The sequence below is a fragment of the Myiozetetes cayanensis genome, unplaced genomic scaffold, assembly GCF_022539395.1.
Source record: "Myiozetetes cayanensis isolate MyiCay16 unplaced genomic scaffold, myiCay2020 scf10, whole genome shotgun sequence".
Classification (NCBI taxonomy): Eukaryota; Metazoa; Chordata; class Aves; order Passeriformes; family Tyrannidae; genus Myiozetetes; species Myiozetetes cayanensis.
The window spans coordinates 16,680,060-16,694,579 of NW_026086605.1; the positions used below are offsets into that span (position 1 = coordinate 16,680,060).

The 14,520-nt window shown below is 36.1% G+C and overlaps 1 protein-coding gene across 7 annotated transcripts in view; it reads left to right on the forward strand.

The window, feature by feature from the left end:
- The window catches only part of PLCE1 (phospholipase C epsilon 1), a 151,322-nt gene that overhangs the window by 20,144 nt on the left and 116,658 nt on the right, over window positions 1-14,520 (forward strand). For 6 of the 7 annotated variants that reach the window (XM_050305833.1, XM_050305836.1, XM_050305838.1 and 3 more), the window contains exon 2: window positions 2,116-3,716. In XM_050305833.1, the coding sequence (XP_050161790.1) occupies window positions 2,529-3,716 (1,188 nt within the window). In that variant the 5' untranslated portion in view covers window positions 2,116-2,528. Of the gene's footprint in view, window positions 1-2,115; window positions 3,717-14,520 lie in introns of those variants that run through there. The other variant, XM_050305832.1, reaches the window with a different exon arrangement.

Sequence of the window (14,520 nt, forward strand, 5' to 3'; positions counted from 1 at the left end):
AGAGCAGCAGCTTCTCCTTCCTAGATCTTTCTCCATTGATCAGCATATGTAGATTTGGACTGAAAGGCATGGGATGGTTGCCAGAAGAAATAAGATGGGGTCATTTCTAGATGGATTGCTTGCAGTTTTTGTCAAGTGTGTAGTGGTGAAAAGTTATGTAAGCTGTTATCTGGGGATTTGAAGAGGGATAGGAAATGGTAGAATAAGAAAATTGCTGAAGTGCTTTCCTTTTTTGTGTGCATGTGTGGGGTTGTTGTTGGTTTGTTGGGTTTTTTTAAAGTGAAACAGGTAAGATTGAAGGAAGTGGATGAAAATTAATTTAAGGGTACAATTTAAAGATATAGGGACTACCAGGGAATGTAGACTTTAAGAATTGCTTGAGTGTTGCTGTTCATTGCCCAACCTCTACAGCTGTGCCGTTGCAGTATTTCATAGGGTGGTCTGTCAGCTGTGTTGGTAACATGACTCTAGTTTTAAAGTCCCATCCCCATCACTCTATCTGGCTACTGCTATCTCCCTCTACACAACTTTTCTATGAACTGTAGCTGTTATTTTCCTTTCTGGTGCTAAATCTCTCTCGTACAGGATCTGAGTTTCCCATCCTGACTCTCCCCTGGCTGATCTGGCATGCACGTGCATTGTGTCATGGGTCGAGAATGTGAAACTTGTGGCTCTTTGTTCTATCTCCGTCACTTTCCTTTGCAACCCTCCCAGTTGTTAAACCAGTAAAATTGAACTCTTGATTGAAGTGTTAAATTGCAGTTTTCCCCCATGCTAGCTACTGTCTGAAGAATCAGTGTTGTTTCCCCGCCTAGTAAACTTTGAAGCCACAGATTTGTAGCAAAATGTAACTTTTTGGAAAGTTTGAATGAATTAGGACTGCCCTTTTATGTGATCCCTTCCCTACACCAGCAAATGATACATTTAGTTACACTTTCACAATTAATTGTGTGAGACTATGTAATTTCAAATATCCTGTTACCTAATGAGTGTGTTTCACCTTTTAATTTGTGCCAGGCTGGTTTTGGATGAGGGTTAGTAATCAAGAAAAATTAAACCTGACAGTCTAATATGGATTAAAATAAAATAGTTCATTTATCCCACTCGATAAGAGTATCAAAATAGATTTTACACTTGAAATTTCTTTCTTTGTTGAGCTTTCCTGATTTTTATCCCTCTCTTATCCCTAGGTGTTTTATCCACTATACATAATTTAATTATTATATTTAGCTGAACTAGTGATTTCATCATTTGCCTCAGTTTTGTGATACTTTTTGCTGCTGAAGTTTCAAAGTTGGCGTTTTTTTGCTTGTTTATATTGAATTTAGACTGTTCTAGTAAATGTAGCTTGTAATATAACTTTCTGCATTTTCCATATTTTTAATAATACACTTTAGGTTTTTCAATGGTAAATATGAAAAATTGAAATTGTAAGAGCATATTTTTTTAATTCACTGTGATTTATCTATGTGTGTCTCTTTTATTCTTCTGATTCCTCTGTTGAGCTATCTGTAACCTCATATATTCTGATTCCAAGTTTTACCTCTACCATGCAGTTTGCAGGAAAGAAGCTGAGAATTAATGGCAATATAGAAGGGCAGGTTAATATTAAACTTGAGGCAAAAATACTGTGTTTTCTTCATGATTTTGCGGTATCAACAGAAAGTGTAATGAAAGCAAAAACCACGTAACAACCCAAACAATTTTAGTTGTAGTTCTGAATAGGAAAATAATATTTTAAGAAGACAGTGTAGGTTTAAAAATTATTTTAACGTATCTTTGCTACAAAAATGCATGGAAAAGACATTTTCTTTTTTCCCTTTGTATTTATCTTTTGTGTTCAATTTCAGTGCTACGGCTTCAGTAAAATTAGTTCTCTGCAGTCATGTGGCTTTCCACAGTGAAGTGAGGACAGCTATTAAAGTATGTAAAATGTGACTGTAATTTTCCAAAATTGTTAAGTGAGATTTTAAGATGGATTTAAATGTGTATTTTGGAATTCTCTAGGTTTCAATATAACTAACTTACTTTGTGTGGTCATTCTTTTTACACAAAAGAAATTTCTCTGTATATATTTCAATATAAAATGTGTATATATGTTTCTTTTCTTTACAGAAAACTAACTTTTTGGATGCCCTATGGGGAGATGCACCTTTGACATGGAGCATGTGTTTGGTCATCTTCAATCTGAGGCAACAGTGTCTGTGCTATATATAACAGAAGAATTAACTGTGGAAAGAGACCGGCTGAATGGCTACATCACAATAAGAAATTGGTTTAAAAATGTTAGTGTTTCATGCCACTAATGCAAGGTTGGGAAAGCCCAGTAACCCAACAGTCAGAAGAATTACTTTTCTGTAAAAGCCTGTTCAAAAAGAACAAGCAGTCAATATATATTTCACCATGTGTTCCCTGATTATTTAGCACTAAATCTTTTATTACACTGAAATCATGGTGTGAGGATTGGTGAACAGCGTCCCCCGCCCGCCATCCCCAGCATTCATCTGGCAACTAAAGACTGTGTCAGGATGACCTCTGAGGAGATGACAGGGTCTGTTCTCCTCTCTGTGGTACGGGGTAAAGTGATACCTGCTCAGTCAGCTGGAGATGAAAATACTGAAAGTGCTTTGGCCACCAGTGTTATAAAAAGACATACTGCCAGTTCGGGAAGGCAAACCACACGCGCTCTGTCATACTTACACAGACTGGAAGAAGAAAGTCTTCAGGGCTCAGTGCCCAAAATATTCTCTCTGGCGAAAGAACAACTGACTAATGTCAAGAGTAATGAAAACTTCTGGGAGAGGAGCAGCTCTATCCCTGATCCAGTCGAATTTCTTAACATTAACTGTAACATTGTACAGAAAAACTACAAGAGCAATATCCCCTGCAGCCAGTTGTATCAATCGTGTGATCCTTTAGCTGGGGGAGAGGCACGCCTGGAAACTGGAATTCCTGTTTCACTGGAAAGAGCCATGCTTGCTGAAATTCAGTTGAAAATGAATGGACCTTCATTAAGAAGCCAGACAGCAGTAAATAAGAATGACAGCAGTGATCCTGACAAAGTACCTTTTTTTCACTTACATTGTGCCGGTGAAAGGAATATATCTAAGGCTTTGTGCGGTTTACACAACAGCTTCATTCTGGATGACTGCTTGCAGCCCCTGAGCGTTGGTGATGGTAACACCTCTGGTTCCTCAGCCTGCACTTGCAGCGTAATGGAGTTGACAAATAATTCTGAGAATGAAAATGGGCAGCAGCTGTATGACGATGCTTTAAGGGATAAGTATTTATGTCTGGAAAGAGCACCACGAAAGGTTAAAGTGGCGTGCTCAGGTCACAACTTCTGTGGAAATAACTTTACTGGAAGAATGCCCTCAAAGCCCTTTCTGAGCCATTTTGAAGACTGCAATGATAACTGTGAAGATGAGTTGGAAGAGGATTTTTTTCGAAACAAAAAGGAACGTTCTACTCTATTAGTAAGGCGTTTCTGTAAAAATGATAAGGAGGTTAAAAAATCAGTTTATACTGGAACGAGAGCAATTGTTAGGACTTCACCTTCAGGGCACATAGGAACTGTTGCTTGGAATTATGTTGAGCAAAGGAGAAACAATGGTGGCTTGAAGCTTTCTAGGATTACAACAGAACAGCTAACTATAATTCAGTCCTTAATAAAATGGAAGTTTAATTCCTGTCTTGAGAAGTCTTTATGGTATGAGGTAAGCTTTTCATAGTGTTTTTTTATTTGTTTTGTTTTTATTTTTAAATTTTGGTAACCTGATGACCTTTCCATTAAAAAAGCACCTTCAACTAGTAAACACTTAGGAACACTGAACAGGATATTTCACTTAAGCACAATGAGCAACCTTATGCTGAACACTGTTTTTTAGAAAAATGTATTGTCATCCTTCAGAAATCTTTTGGTTTAAAATGACATGGGATAAAAAGAATAAATTTATATGTGTACAAACTGTATATGTATATATATACATACATATATCTCTATATCAAATGTGTATAGGTACATATTTATACATAGATGGATGTATGAATTTAAATCTTGCTAAATATTACTTGCTAAATATAAGAATATAACACATATATAAATCTATATAGAGATTAAAATCTATATGCATTTTTATATTTATACTTTAAATTGAAAATGTATATGTTATACATATATATTTTTGCATATATATAAAATATATATATTAATATATATTATAGATCTACACCATCTACATGTTAAAATGTTTGAATAAGCTCTTGGGAGGGGAAAAGAATCAAGGTAAAGGAGTGTGTGGTCAGATAAGCTATACTTATGATCTGGTCCTGAATAAATGTAAATCCCTTCTGTTGGAAGAAATTTTTAGTAGTTAGTGCTCAAACACTTCAACAACCTCACTAGAACTGAAACGGAGGAAAACTTACTTGTATAGAATCATGGATTCATTTAGATTGGAAAAGTTCTAAGATCACTGAATCCTACTGTAAAACTGATCAAATGGATTATATGAAATTTTGTCAGTGGTAAGGGAGGAGGGGACTTGGTGGTTTACTTATACTTCAAGAAACTAGCATTTTTGCACTTAAATAGTTGATTGGAGAGTTCTATAAACATATGTATGACATGTTTTTGTCATGCTGCAAGGCTTTGTGGTACTGTTCATTACTGTGAAATTGGCTATATTTGTCAGTGGAAGTGCTGGTAGAGCAGGTGTACTGCTGGTCATGCATGGTCACGCTCCCACAAAGGGGTGAATCTGATTCTGTGTGGTTTAGGTAACATGGTGTATGCTTGGTACATTTGTATCATTACAAGTTTGGGGGAGGGGACAGAAGGGAAAACGTTTTGTAGCCGAGGTTGGTGAAGGATGTGTTTAGGTTTCTTCACTGGACATTTCCAATTTGACATGAGCTCCTTAGCTTCTGTCATGCATGGCTGTTTCCTTACTTTCTACCACTACTGTATAATACTGAACATACAGCATTTTGGGGGGTGAGGGCTTTAATTTGAGCATTTTTTTATAGTGCATATATATGTAAGCTCAGAAATAAATGTAATAAGTACTCACCGAATAATTATTCAAATAGGAAAAGGTCTGTCTACAAGTGAGCAAAGATAATCAGGCATTGTAAAGCACTCTGCATAATAACAATGCACAGAATGTTTTCATGTGGTCAGAAAAAGCTTTAAAACTATGTTTGTTTTTTCTTCCAAATGGACACTAAAACAATTTTTCTTTCTATCAACCCGTGTATTTAGTCTCTTTATGTACAACATACATCAAGCACTCTTAACAGTTTTTCTGTTATTTTAGTGCCAAATATTGCTTCTGTAATAATATTTCTATGTGTTTATGGTTTATATTATGAGCATTATAGATGGATTTACACAAACATAGAAATTAACTTAGAGGATGTGACAAATATAAGAACCTGTTGAACATATGCACTGGGTTAAAATAATTTAATGAATTATGAGCATTAGTAGGAAGCTTTCATGCTAATAATCAAAGGAAGAAGGAAAAAGTAGTAAATGAATGTGGTAATTTGTTCTTCCTTTCCCCTTATCTCACCCTTAGAGCATGCATTCTGTTTGGAACAGCTAAGTGAACAGTAGTTCTGTTCTTCCAGAGGAAAAAAAAGTTGGAGAAATTAAGTTTTCATAGCAGGACTGGTGTAACATGGAACAATAGAGACCTTTATGTTTTAAGTAGGAAAATGTGGGTCTCATTTGTGCATATCCCTTACATAAAAATTCTAATGCTAATAAAGGAAAGGCACTGAGCTGTCGTCTTGCTGAATGATTTTTTCTTTTTTCTTCCCCTACATAGGGAGATGGGCGTGAGGCTTTGCACTGTATAGAAAACACATGAAGTTATAACTTTTTCCATGTAGCATATTATTAGTTTGTATGAGATTTAGATTCCTTTGCTCTGCTCTGGATATGTTGTATGAAGAGAGATTTTTATGTTGAACTTTTTTTCCAATCTTGCACACAGTTTTTGTAGCTATATGCAGCATAGCACTTATCAGATGGGTGTGTGTAACGTGGCTGCTCATGAGACATTTCCTTGTCTGTGCTATAACAGTGCAAGCCCCTCACATTAGTACATATTAAAGAAGTGGCAGGTGCAATGAATCTGCCATACAAACAGCTAATGAGAGTGCAAGCTTTGGTGTTGGCTTTGCTTGGGCCATTACTTGGGTTCAGCTCAGCTGTGTTGTGTTAGCAATCTGACTAATTGCCAAAGTCAGAGTTTCAGGAATCTGTGAGACCTTAGGTTCACAGTGTTCAAGAACACCTCTGCTTTTCCTGAGGAGATGGTGTTTCTGCCGTAGTGGCAATGTAATACAACTAAAGGAACCAGGTCCACTGTTGACTAAGATACCAAATTTGGGCAGCTCAGTAGACTAATGCAGCGTGATTCTCTCAAGCCAGGTAAGTGACTTTGAGATTTCTGGATGGCAGCTGCAACAACATAGTATGCAGTGCATAATAGCTGAATTCTTTAGTTAAGCTTATTTTGTAGGTGTCAGTATTATCTTTGCTGTGTCATTACATTCCTGGTGCCAGTAGTTTGAGCTTTAGGAAGCAAGAACTCTGCTGACTTTCTTAGTTCTGCTCAGATAGAAGTTAGCACTTGAGTACATCTGCCACTCGTCATAGTTTCTAAGGCACTACTGAAATGCCAAATACTAATAAGGCAACAATTAAAAAAATATTAAATACCCCACATCTGTTTCAAGACTAATAATTTTATTATAGATTTTTCTTGTAGGAGCATTTCATAGTTAATTTAGTGATGTGGTATAGTACTTCAACATTTGTTAACATCAGGTTGTTGTGTTTTTTTCCATGTAGTGTCCATGGTGTTTTTATGATTCCTGTATAAAATCAATGTAATGCAAGGATTTTTGGTTATGCATGGCTAATGTAAGGAGTCCTGTATTATGATTTCTTTATTTCCCTAATGTTGAGCTATAGTAAGTTGGTGGTATCTATTAACGAGAAGTTAAGGGGAGAAAAAAGATCTGGACGTAAACAATTTTTACTATTCCATTTTGTTAGTGTGATATCTAAAACAATAATCTTGGATAACATTTTTAAATAAATAGAGCCAGGCACAAGTTATTTTCTGTTTAATAGATAGTATTTGAGTATTTTTTTTCTGTTTAAAACTGATTATTAATTCTGAATAAATTCAGAAGTAAAATAGATATTTTGTAATTAAAAAAAACATACAAAAATACTAATTTTAATTCTGAACCTGTGGAGAGCTCAGTTTCCTCCCCCTGCAGTCCACCTCCCTGCCAGAGTTGTATGAGCAATTCAAGTCAGTGTATCTTTGCTGCATGCTTTTCTGCAGGAAAGTGTAGATAGATTGAGTATTTCACTGTCAGTCATGGAAATAATGTCTGCTTAGACTGTTTCAAGAAACATGTTATGTCAAATGCTAACACATTTATGAACAAAGGAAGGGTTAGTAATGCTGTATGTTCAGAAGAACATTTTTTGGTTGTTTTTCTCAGATGTTAATTGGAACCTTAATTTTCAATATTTTGTCAGAATGAATCAGTATAACCTTTTTTATCTACTAGTATCTTGGAAGATACTCTTTTCCAGTGTATCCAAAGCATAATTTATATAATGAAGAGGCCTATGTTGATTCTTAGGAGATGAAACAAAAGCTTGAAAGCATCTGACCCTCTTTGCTAATAAGAATAAGCAGCATAGGAGTCCTTGTGTATATGCTCTTTCACTCAGATGACTGCTGATTTAGTAGACACAAAGTTTGTGGAGTGTCCACGTGAAATCACCTGGCCATAGGAGTCTCAGTAGTGAATTTGTTCTGCCACACTGTGAGATTCACAACCCGCAAAGCAGCCTAAAAAATTAAATTGCTACTGGCTTTCACTTCTTGGTTCTTTTTAATTGTTTCTGTAGGAATTTCAGGTCTGGGTTTGTTGTCACGCCATGTTTTTGTTAGGATTACGTGCTCTTCCCACAGTTTTTCCTTCTTGCTACATATCTTTAAAAGATGGAATCCTTTAAATGGAGTTTTCCACTCTTCCCATAGAGTTTTGCATGTATACCTAAAATGTAATACTGTTCTTTATGCTAAAGTTTATGCTGTACTTGTACTTTTATTTAACCAAAAAAAAGGCTAGTTTGTGATTCTATATTGTAGATTACAAACAGATTTGGCTTTGAGATTTTTTGGTTTTCCATTCTGAAATAAAATTTCTAGTCCAACATGCTGAAAGGAAAAAAATGACATAAAGCAAATAATTTGCAAGTGGTTGGCGTGTTCCTCCACTCTAGCAGGTTTTTTTTATCTGACTGTGCATGAGTATTTTGCCAATTACTAGTGTTACTGTGTTTTTTAGACATAAAGGTTTATGCTCTTATGTTAAAGTAGTTGGTAGGTATGAACAAGCTTGTTTTTATTCTACCTGGACTCTATGTTTGTTGTTTCTTTGTTTAAAGTAAATAGTTCATGAGCAAAATTGACTATTTGGAAAAAAAATCAGGGAAGCAAGAGAGAAGCCAAATAGGCATGAAATTATGTTTTCCCTTCAGTAAGTGCTGTAAAAATAAATTGAAATTTTTTAAATGAAGCTCTATACTTATATTTGCTTTGGGTTGAGTTACTCCAGGTTTTAAGGCTAGCTTTAAAAATAGAAAATTTACCTTCTGTCTGTAGAAGAAATCAGTTTTACTACCATATTGTGAGATAGAGTTTGAGTTAAATCTCTTAATACTTTGTATTATTTTGTAGTTGCCTTATACCTTTAACAATACTGGGCCAAATTATGAACAATAAGTTTTAGCTGTGAGCACACTTAGGTATTTAGAGCCAATAGTGTGGGAGTCTTGGCAAGAGCAATATATTATGCCTTCAGTTTTTCCACATTTTCTGACTTTCCTTCTAGTGACTGTTCATTAACTGTAAAGAAGCATGGTCTGGTCTAGAAAATCTCCCTGCAGCACATTAAAGAGTTCATTTTAGAGTGTTAGAGTTGGACACTTTTCTAAATTCTTTCTCAGTTGAAACTAAGTTATCTCCATTACTGTTTGACCTGTTGAAAAGTTGGGTTGTTTACTCTGGTATAAGTGAGTAAAAACTGTGCCGTATAAAGATCACTCTGTAGGTGAGTGAATAACTAAAATCTGAATTTATGAGATTTCATGTACATTTTGATTTATCTTACTTTTCTACGATCTTTCCAGATCTTTTAAAAAGAAACTTTTCTAAGATGGAATGAGCTTGGCTTGACAGTAATTGGTAGGCAGATATCTTACCAGTATGAAATTTCAAGGACTTAGAGGAAAAATCTCTACTGTAAAATTATGCTTGCCACAATATCTAAGGCATCCTCCATGAGATGTGAGGCTATTTGGTTTCTCTATTTGTGAAAAGTGGTTTGATACAGTACGGTTATAAGTCCTCTGGTCATGAAATTTTCTTGAAAATACAAACTGGTGGCAGCCTAAAAAAAGGAATAACAATTGAACATAACACAGCTGTTAGGTGCTGTCCAAGTACATCTGAGCTGGAGTATCAAGTGACAGGGGAGCTCTTGGGGTGCTCCCACACCAACCAAAGCTAATTACATCAGTGCTGCAGTTGGAACCAGCGTGACTCAGGGCAGTGTGACAGCATACAGCCTTCATCAGGAATGTCGGAAGTGGGGCAGTGCTGGAAACAGAAACATTTAACTCTGGCATTTGTAACTGTTTTCTTCTTTTTTAAAATTTTTTATTCTTCTAATAATTTTACTAGAAAATTATATATTTAGAAGCTATTACTTAAGTGTAAAACACATGTATCAGACAGTACTTGTATTGTCCTGCAAATTGTGTGACAACAACTATTTGTTTAATATTTAACTGTGACCAGATACAAAAATTTTTGAACTGAGATTGAAGACTCACTTTTGAGATACACTCATCAATCCCCCACTGAGCATGAGAGAGAAAACAATGTTGGATTGACTTGTGGTCATTCTTACTTACAGATAATATTCTTGTCTTCCCATTTGCTTGAAGTTTGAAAGAGTCTTTTCATCTCTGGAGTTATAACACTTATAATATGTAAAAACTTAAGATTTCCTTGGTATAGCAAATACCCAAAGATGGAGACCTACAGAGAAGTGTGCTCTCATAGCAGGGAAACAGGCAACAGTAATAAAAAATATATTTTTATCTTGCAATCAGTGCATGCACTTGTTGCAGGACTCTGAATACTCTAATTGACTCTTGTGAAAATAGGTTGGGTTTTTTTCCCTTAGCTTTTCCAGTAACTGTAATGCCTGTTGAGTGTTGCTACCATTTGGACTTTGAATCCCCAGCAAAATAATGGGAGTTTCTTTTAAGGTGAATAAAAGTGATTCTTATGTACTAGTTATTTTTATACTCTTCTCCTGACACTGTAAAAGTTGTTTTCAAGCAATCACAACTGATACAGACCTTCATTAGTAAGTTGTGGGCAAAACAAAGGATGTATTATTAGCTGCTCTAGTTTCATGTTACATCAGTTTTAGTTCTTAAAGTGTTTAGGAATTCCCTTCAAGTATTAGAGAATGGGTGAAATCCTGGTCATAGTGTAATCTGTTTAAAATCTCCTATTGGGATAATGTTACTTGGAGGGAAAAAAAGAAGCGTGTACAGAATGGAGCTGTTGGCTATATGGGAACAATAATTTCACATCAAACATTTTAAGAGACAGACACGTGCCAAATTTAAGCAGTTTTAAAACTGTAGTTTTAAACTAAAAATATTTATACCAAATTGCATGATGCATTTTAATACAACTCGGGTGGGATCATTAATAAATAAAACTTCCCTCAGTACGTTTCAGCTTCATGTGCTGTTATTTACTGTTCATGTTACCACACTTCTTGGAAGCCCTGCTTCTGAATCCTAGCTGTATCCTAGATGTTTTACACACAAGGGATGATCTCATCTGTTCTCTAGACTTAAAGGCAGTTAGTTGTTAGTGAGCTCACTCAGAGTTTGGAGAAGATAAACTTCTCTCAAACACTCTCCATATGCTGTGGCTAGATTTTCTTTTATCTCAGCAAGCTTAGTAGTTGTGTGCTGTGCTGTAGTCTGCAGAAGAGACATCTTAACTTTCTAGGTGGGGGGGGAAACCCCTCATCAAACTTACCAACAGTTCTTAATGTTATTATTAGAGAATTTTAGAGTTATGTGCATAAGAGCAAAGAAAAAACAAGTGTTTAAGAAAAATATATGTCTTCTTAAGCCAATCAACACTGAAATACTTCCAGGCTGAATACAAGGCTTGAATGATAATTCTGAATAGTTCATCTTTCAGCAAAACCGTAAGAATGTATCTAAACCATGGAGAGTTGTTCCAAATGTGATTACGAATCTGATAAAGACTCCTGAGAGAAAATTGTCCTCAGTATTCTCTGTTTTAAATTAGGAATTTATCTTGAGTAACTTTACAGACTTAGAGCATCCTGCAGCACGCTTGAGGCCATTATAGTTCTGACCCTGTGCATAACATTTTTTACGTTATATAAGCACATTACCCTTGCCATGGGAACTGTAACATTGGACTTCTGTCTGTTGTTTACAATCTTTGGACTGCACGAGGTGGCTTCTGTATGTAAATGTATATATTTTAAAGGGAAAAAATGTTATTTCATGAGTGTTCAGAATATTTTCCTTTTAGGAAACTAACTTGTATTCTGGCTTACCTGTGAGTCCTTTTGAAACTTGCCTTACTTAAAATACAATCAGGGAGAACTACAGGAGTGCAAAACCTTTTCCTACATAAACATTTCATTGAGATGTAGTGATTTGCCATCAGCATAAAGGAGGGTTTGGTCTATACACAACAAGTCACTCAACAAGGCTGTAGAAGAGATAGGTAGAGGCTATCAACAAGCATGAAGTGTAACATAGATCATGTTTAAAACAGCAGTGTATTAGTTTTCTTACTCTCTGGTAGTCCAGAAATAGAGGGGTTTGTTTCTTTTTTTTAATTTTGTTTTCCTTTAACCAACAGATTGTGGATGGACTTTTATAATACTTTGAATGCTTCTTTTGAGCAGCAGAGTTCTTTTCATCTTCAGCAGGCATTTGTGAATCACTGCATATGTGATTTAGCTTGCACAGTGTTTCGTTGCCATTAGTTTGTAAAAACTGCAAATTCAGCCGCTGTAAATGATGATCAGTTTTGAGTCATTTTTTTTTAGTTTTGAATACATTTTTCATCACACTTTAGCTTTGACCAGCTGTTTCCTGTTTTCCCACCCAGTGGTTCTGCTGCTGAGGAGGAGATAAATGCATCAATGGTTAGTTTCAGAATTAAAATTACCTTTGTAAAATTATGAAAGAGTAAAACCAAATAAGTTAGACACCATTACAAGTCAAGTTATGCTGAAATTCAAAAGATGAAGTCTTGTGTGCTGTACCTAGAGGTTTCATATGTTATGAAGCTTTTGCTACACAGGGAGCTCACTTGATACAGAAAAATAAATCCACCATCGGAAACATCAGGGTGAAGCTTTGTGTGGGGAATTTGGGTGTGTGCGATGAAATTTTTCAAGCAGTTCCAAGTTCTTGTGTTCACGTGAGAATATTTTGGTTTATTTGATACAGGATCTGTATAAAGACCTGATCATTACATCATATTTGTCCTGTTCTGCTTCCCCCTCACCCCCAGTTTTTGGACTGCTTTGGATAGAGGATATGTTTTTGAATTTTAGAACTGAGTTTGTATATGTATTCTTTCAGAATAAAGCAGGGCAGGTGTATCAGGCAAGTCCTATTAGGACTGGCTTGTGCAGTACACTTTGTTTCTTTTATGTTCATGGTGAGGTTACTCCATATCCACACAGACAGCAGCTGTGTTTTGTCCTGACTTCAGGTATCTTTTTTTCAGAACCTTTTAAGAAGTTAGTTATTAACTCAGAAGGTGTTTATATAGATAGTAATGAAAGTAATGCCCTCTGTCTTCAGATTTGAGGTCATCACTGTGTAGGATTGTGGAAGGATCACTTGTTGCTCCTTCTTATTTTTGTAGCAAGCTGTTCTGTGTCATCCAGCCTCACCTGTCCATTGCTCTGCTTTAGCCCTCTCTGTGACCTAAATGTTCAGATTTTATTTAGTCTGCACCCTCTGGCACAATAGAAAAGCACACAAAGACAGTTGATAGCATGCCAACTCCTGTGGCCAGTGGATTGAGGGCTTGAAATATTCCTTACCTGTTAGGTCACTGAGCATCTTACCAGTGAGTAACAGAGGAAGAGCTGGGGCTTTGTTTACAGTAAAGGTCCCAGCTCCAGAACCTCAGAGAATACATTTGCTCCCATGGACAAGGTACTGTATCCCTCCTTTTATTTTTTTTTTTTAATTATTATTTTTACCCATTTATAGGCCTTATCCCATACCATTTTAAGGGCTCTGCAATCTTCTACAAATGCCAGGCTTAACAGCATTTTCCTCTGGATATGATCCAGCTGTTGCCATTTGAAACGACTCACCCCTGCCCCTTGCACTCACTTCATTTCCCTATGGTTTTTCCAGGCTCCTTCTCCCCAGGTCCCTTTTTATGGATGACTCCAAGATCTGCTCTCTCTTTCTAGGCTTCCTGACCTTGGAAGTCTCCATGGGGATTCTCATTAAAAGTAGTGATGGGACAGGGGAAGCATTCTCCTCTCTCCCTTGAAAACATTAATTATTTATAACTCCTCCTAACTGGTTTTGCTCTTTTTATTTCAAGCCTATCAAGCAGCTGTTTGTTCTTGTCTCCTAGTGCCGTTCTTGAACTTACCCTGAGCTTGCTTGCTATTCCCTAGGCTAGTGGTCTTTTTGGAGTCTCCTTTATCCTTCAATCTTTTATGTAGAGAAAAAGCTTCCGAATATATTTCCCTTTAGCTTTCAACTACTAGATAGGATTTTTTCATAGTATTCATAATCTACTCTTCAGCTGAGTCTAATAGTTAGGGCTGAAATTCCTTCTTTGTGCAATTGTGTGGTCTTAATCAGCAATCCTGCTTCTATGGTTTTAAGTCCAGCATTGTTGAGCTCATGTAAATTCACGTGCAGCATCTATACCACTTATAGCTATTATATTTCAATTTTAACTTTTTGTTGGTCCTCTTTCCATTTTTTGGGGGGATCTTTTTTTCTTCCTGTGAAGGTTAGTAAACAGCCTTCAAACTTTAGATTGGGTAATTGATATGCAAATGGTTGTACTATTACACTTTTAGACTGCAGTTGGCTTTCCAAAAGAGCTGGTATTTTTGGCTGAAGTTTAATGCCTGTTTCATCGAACTATCATGGAGGGTAGTATATTTGTAAGGTTTTTTTCTACTGCACTCATCGGGATAAAAAAAGAAGTATTTGCTAAGTAGTATTTATATTAGGCATTAATGACCAGATTCCTCTGATCCTTGCTGAATTTAAATTTCTTCAGTCTGCAAAAAACCACAAGGAAAACAACAGCCAAGATGAAAGCAGATTCGCAGGACATACCCATG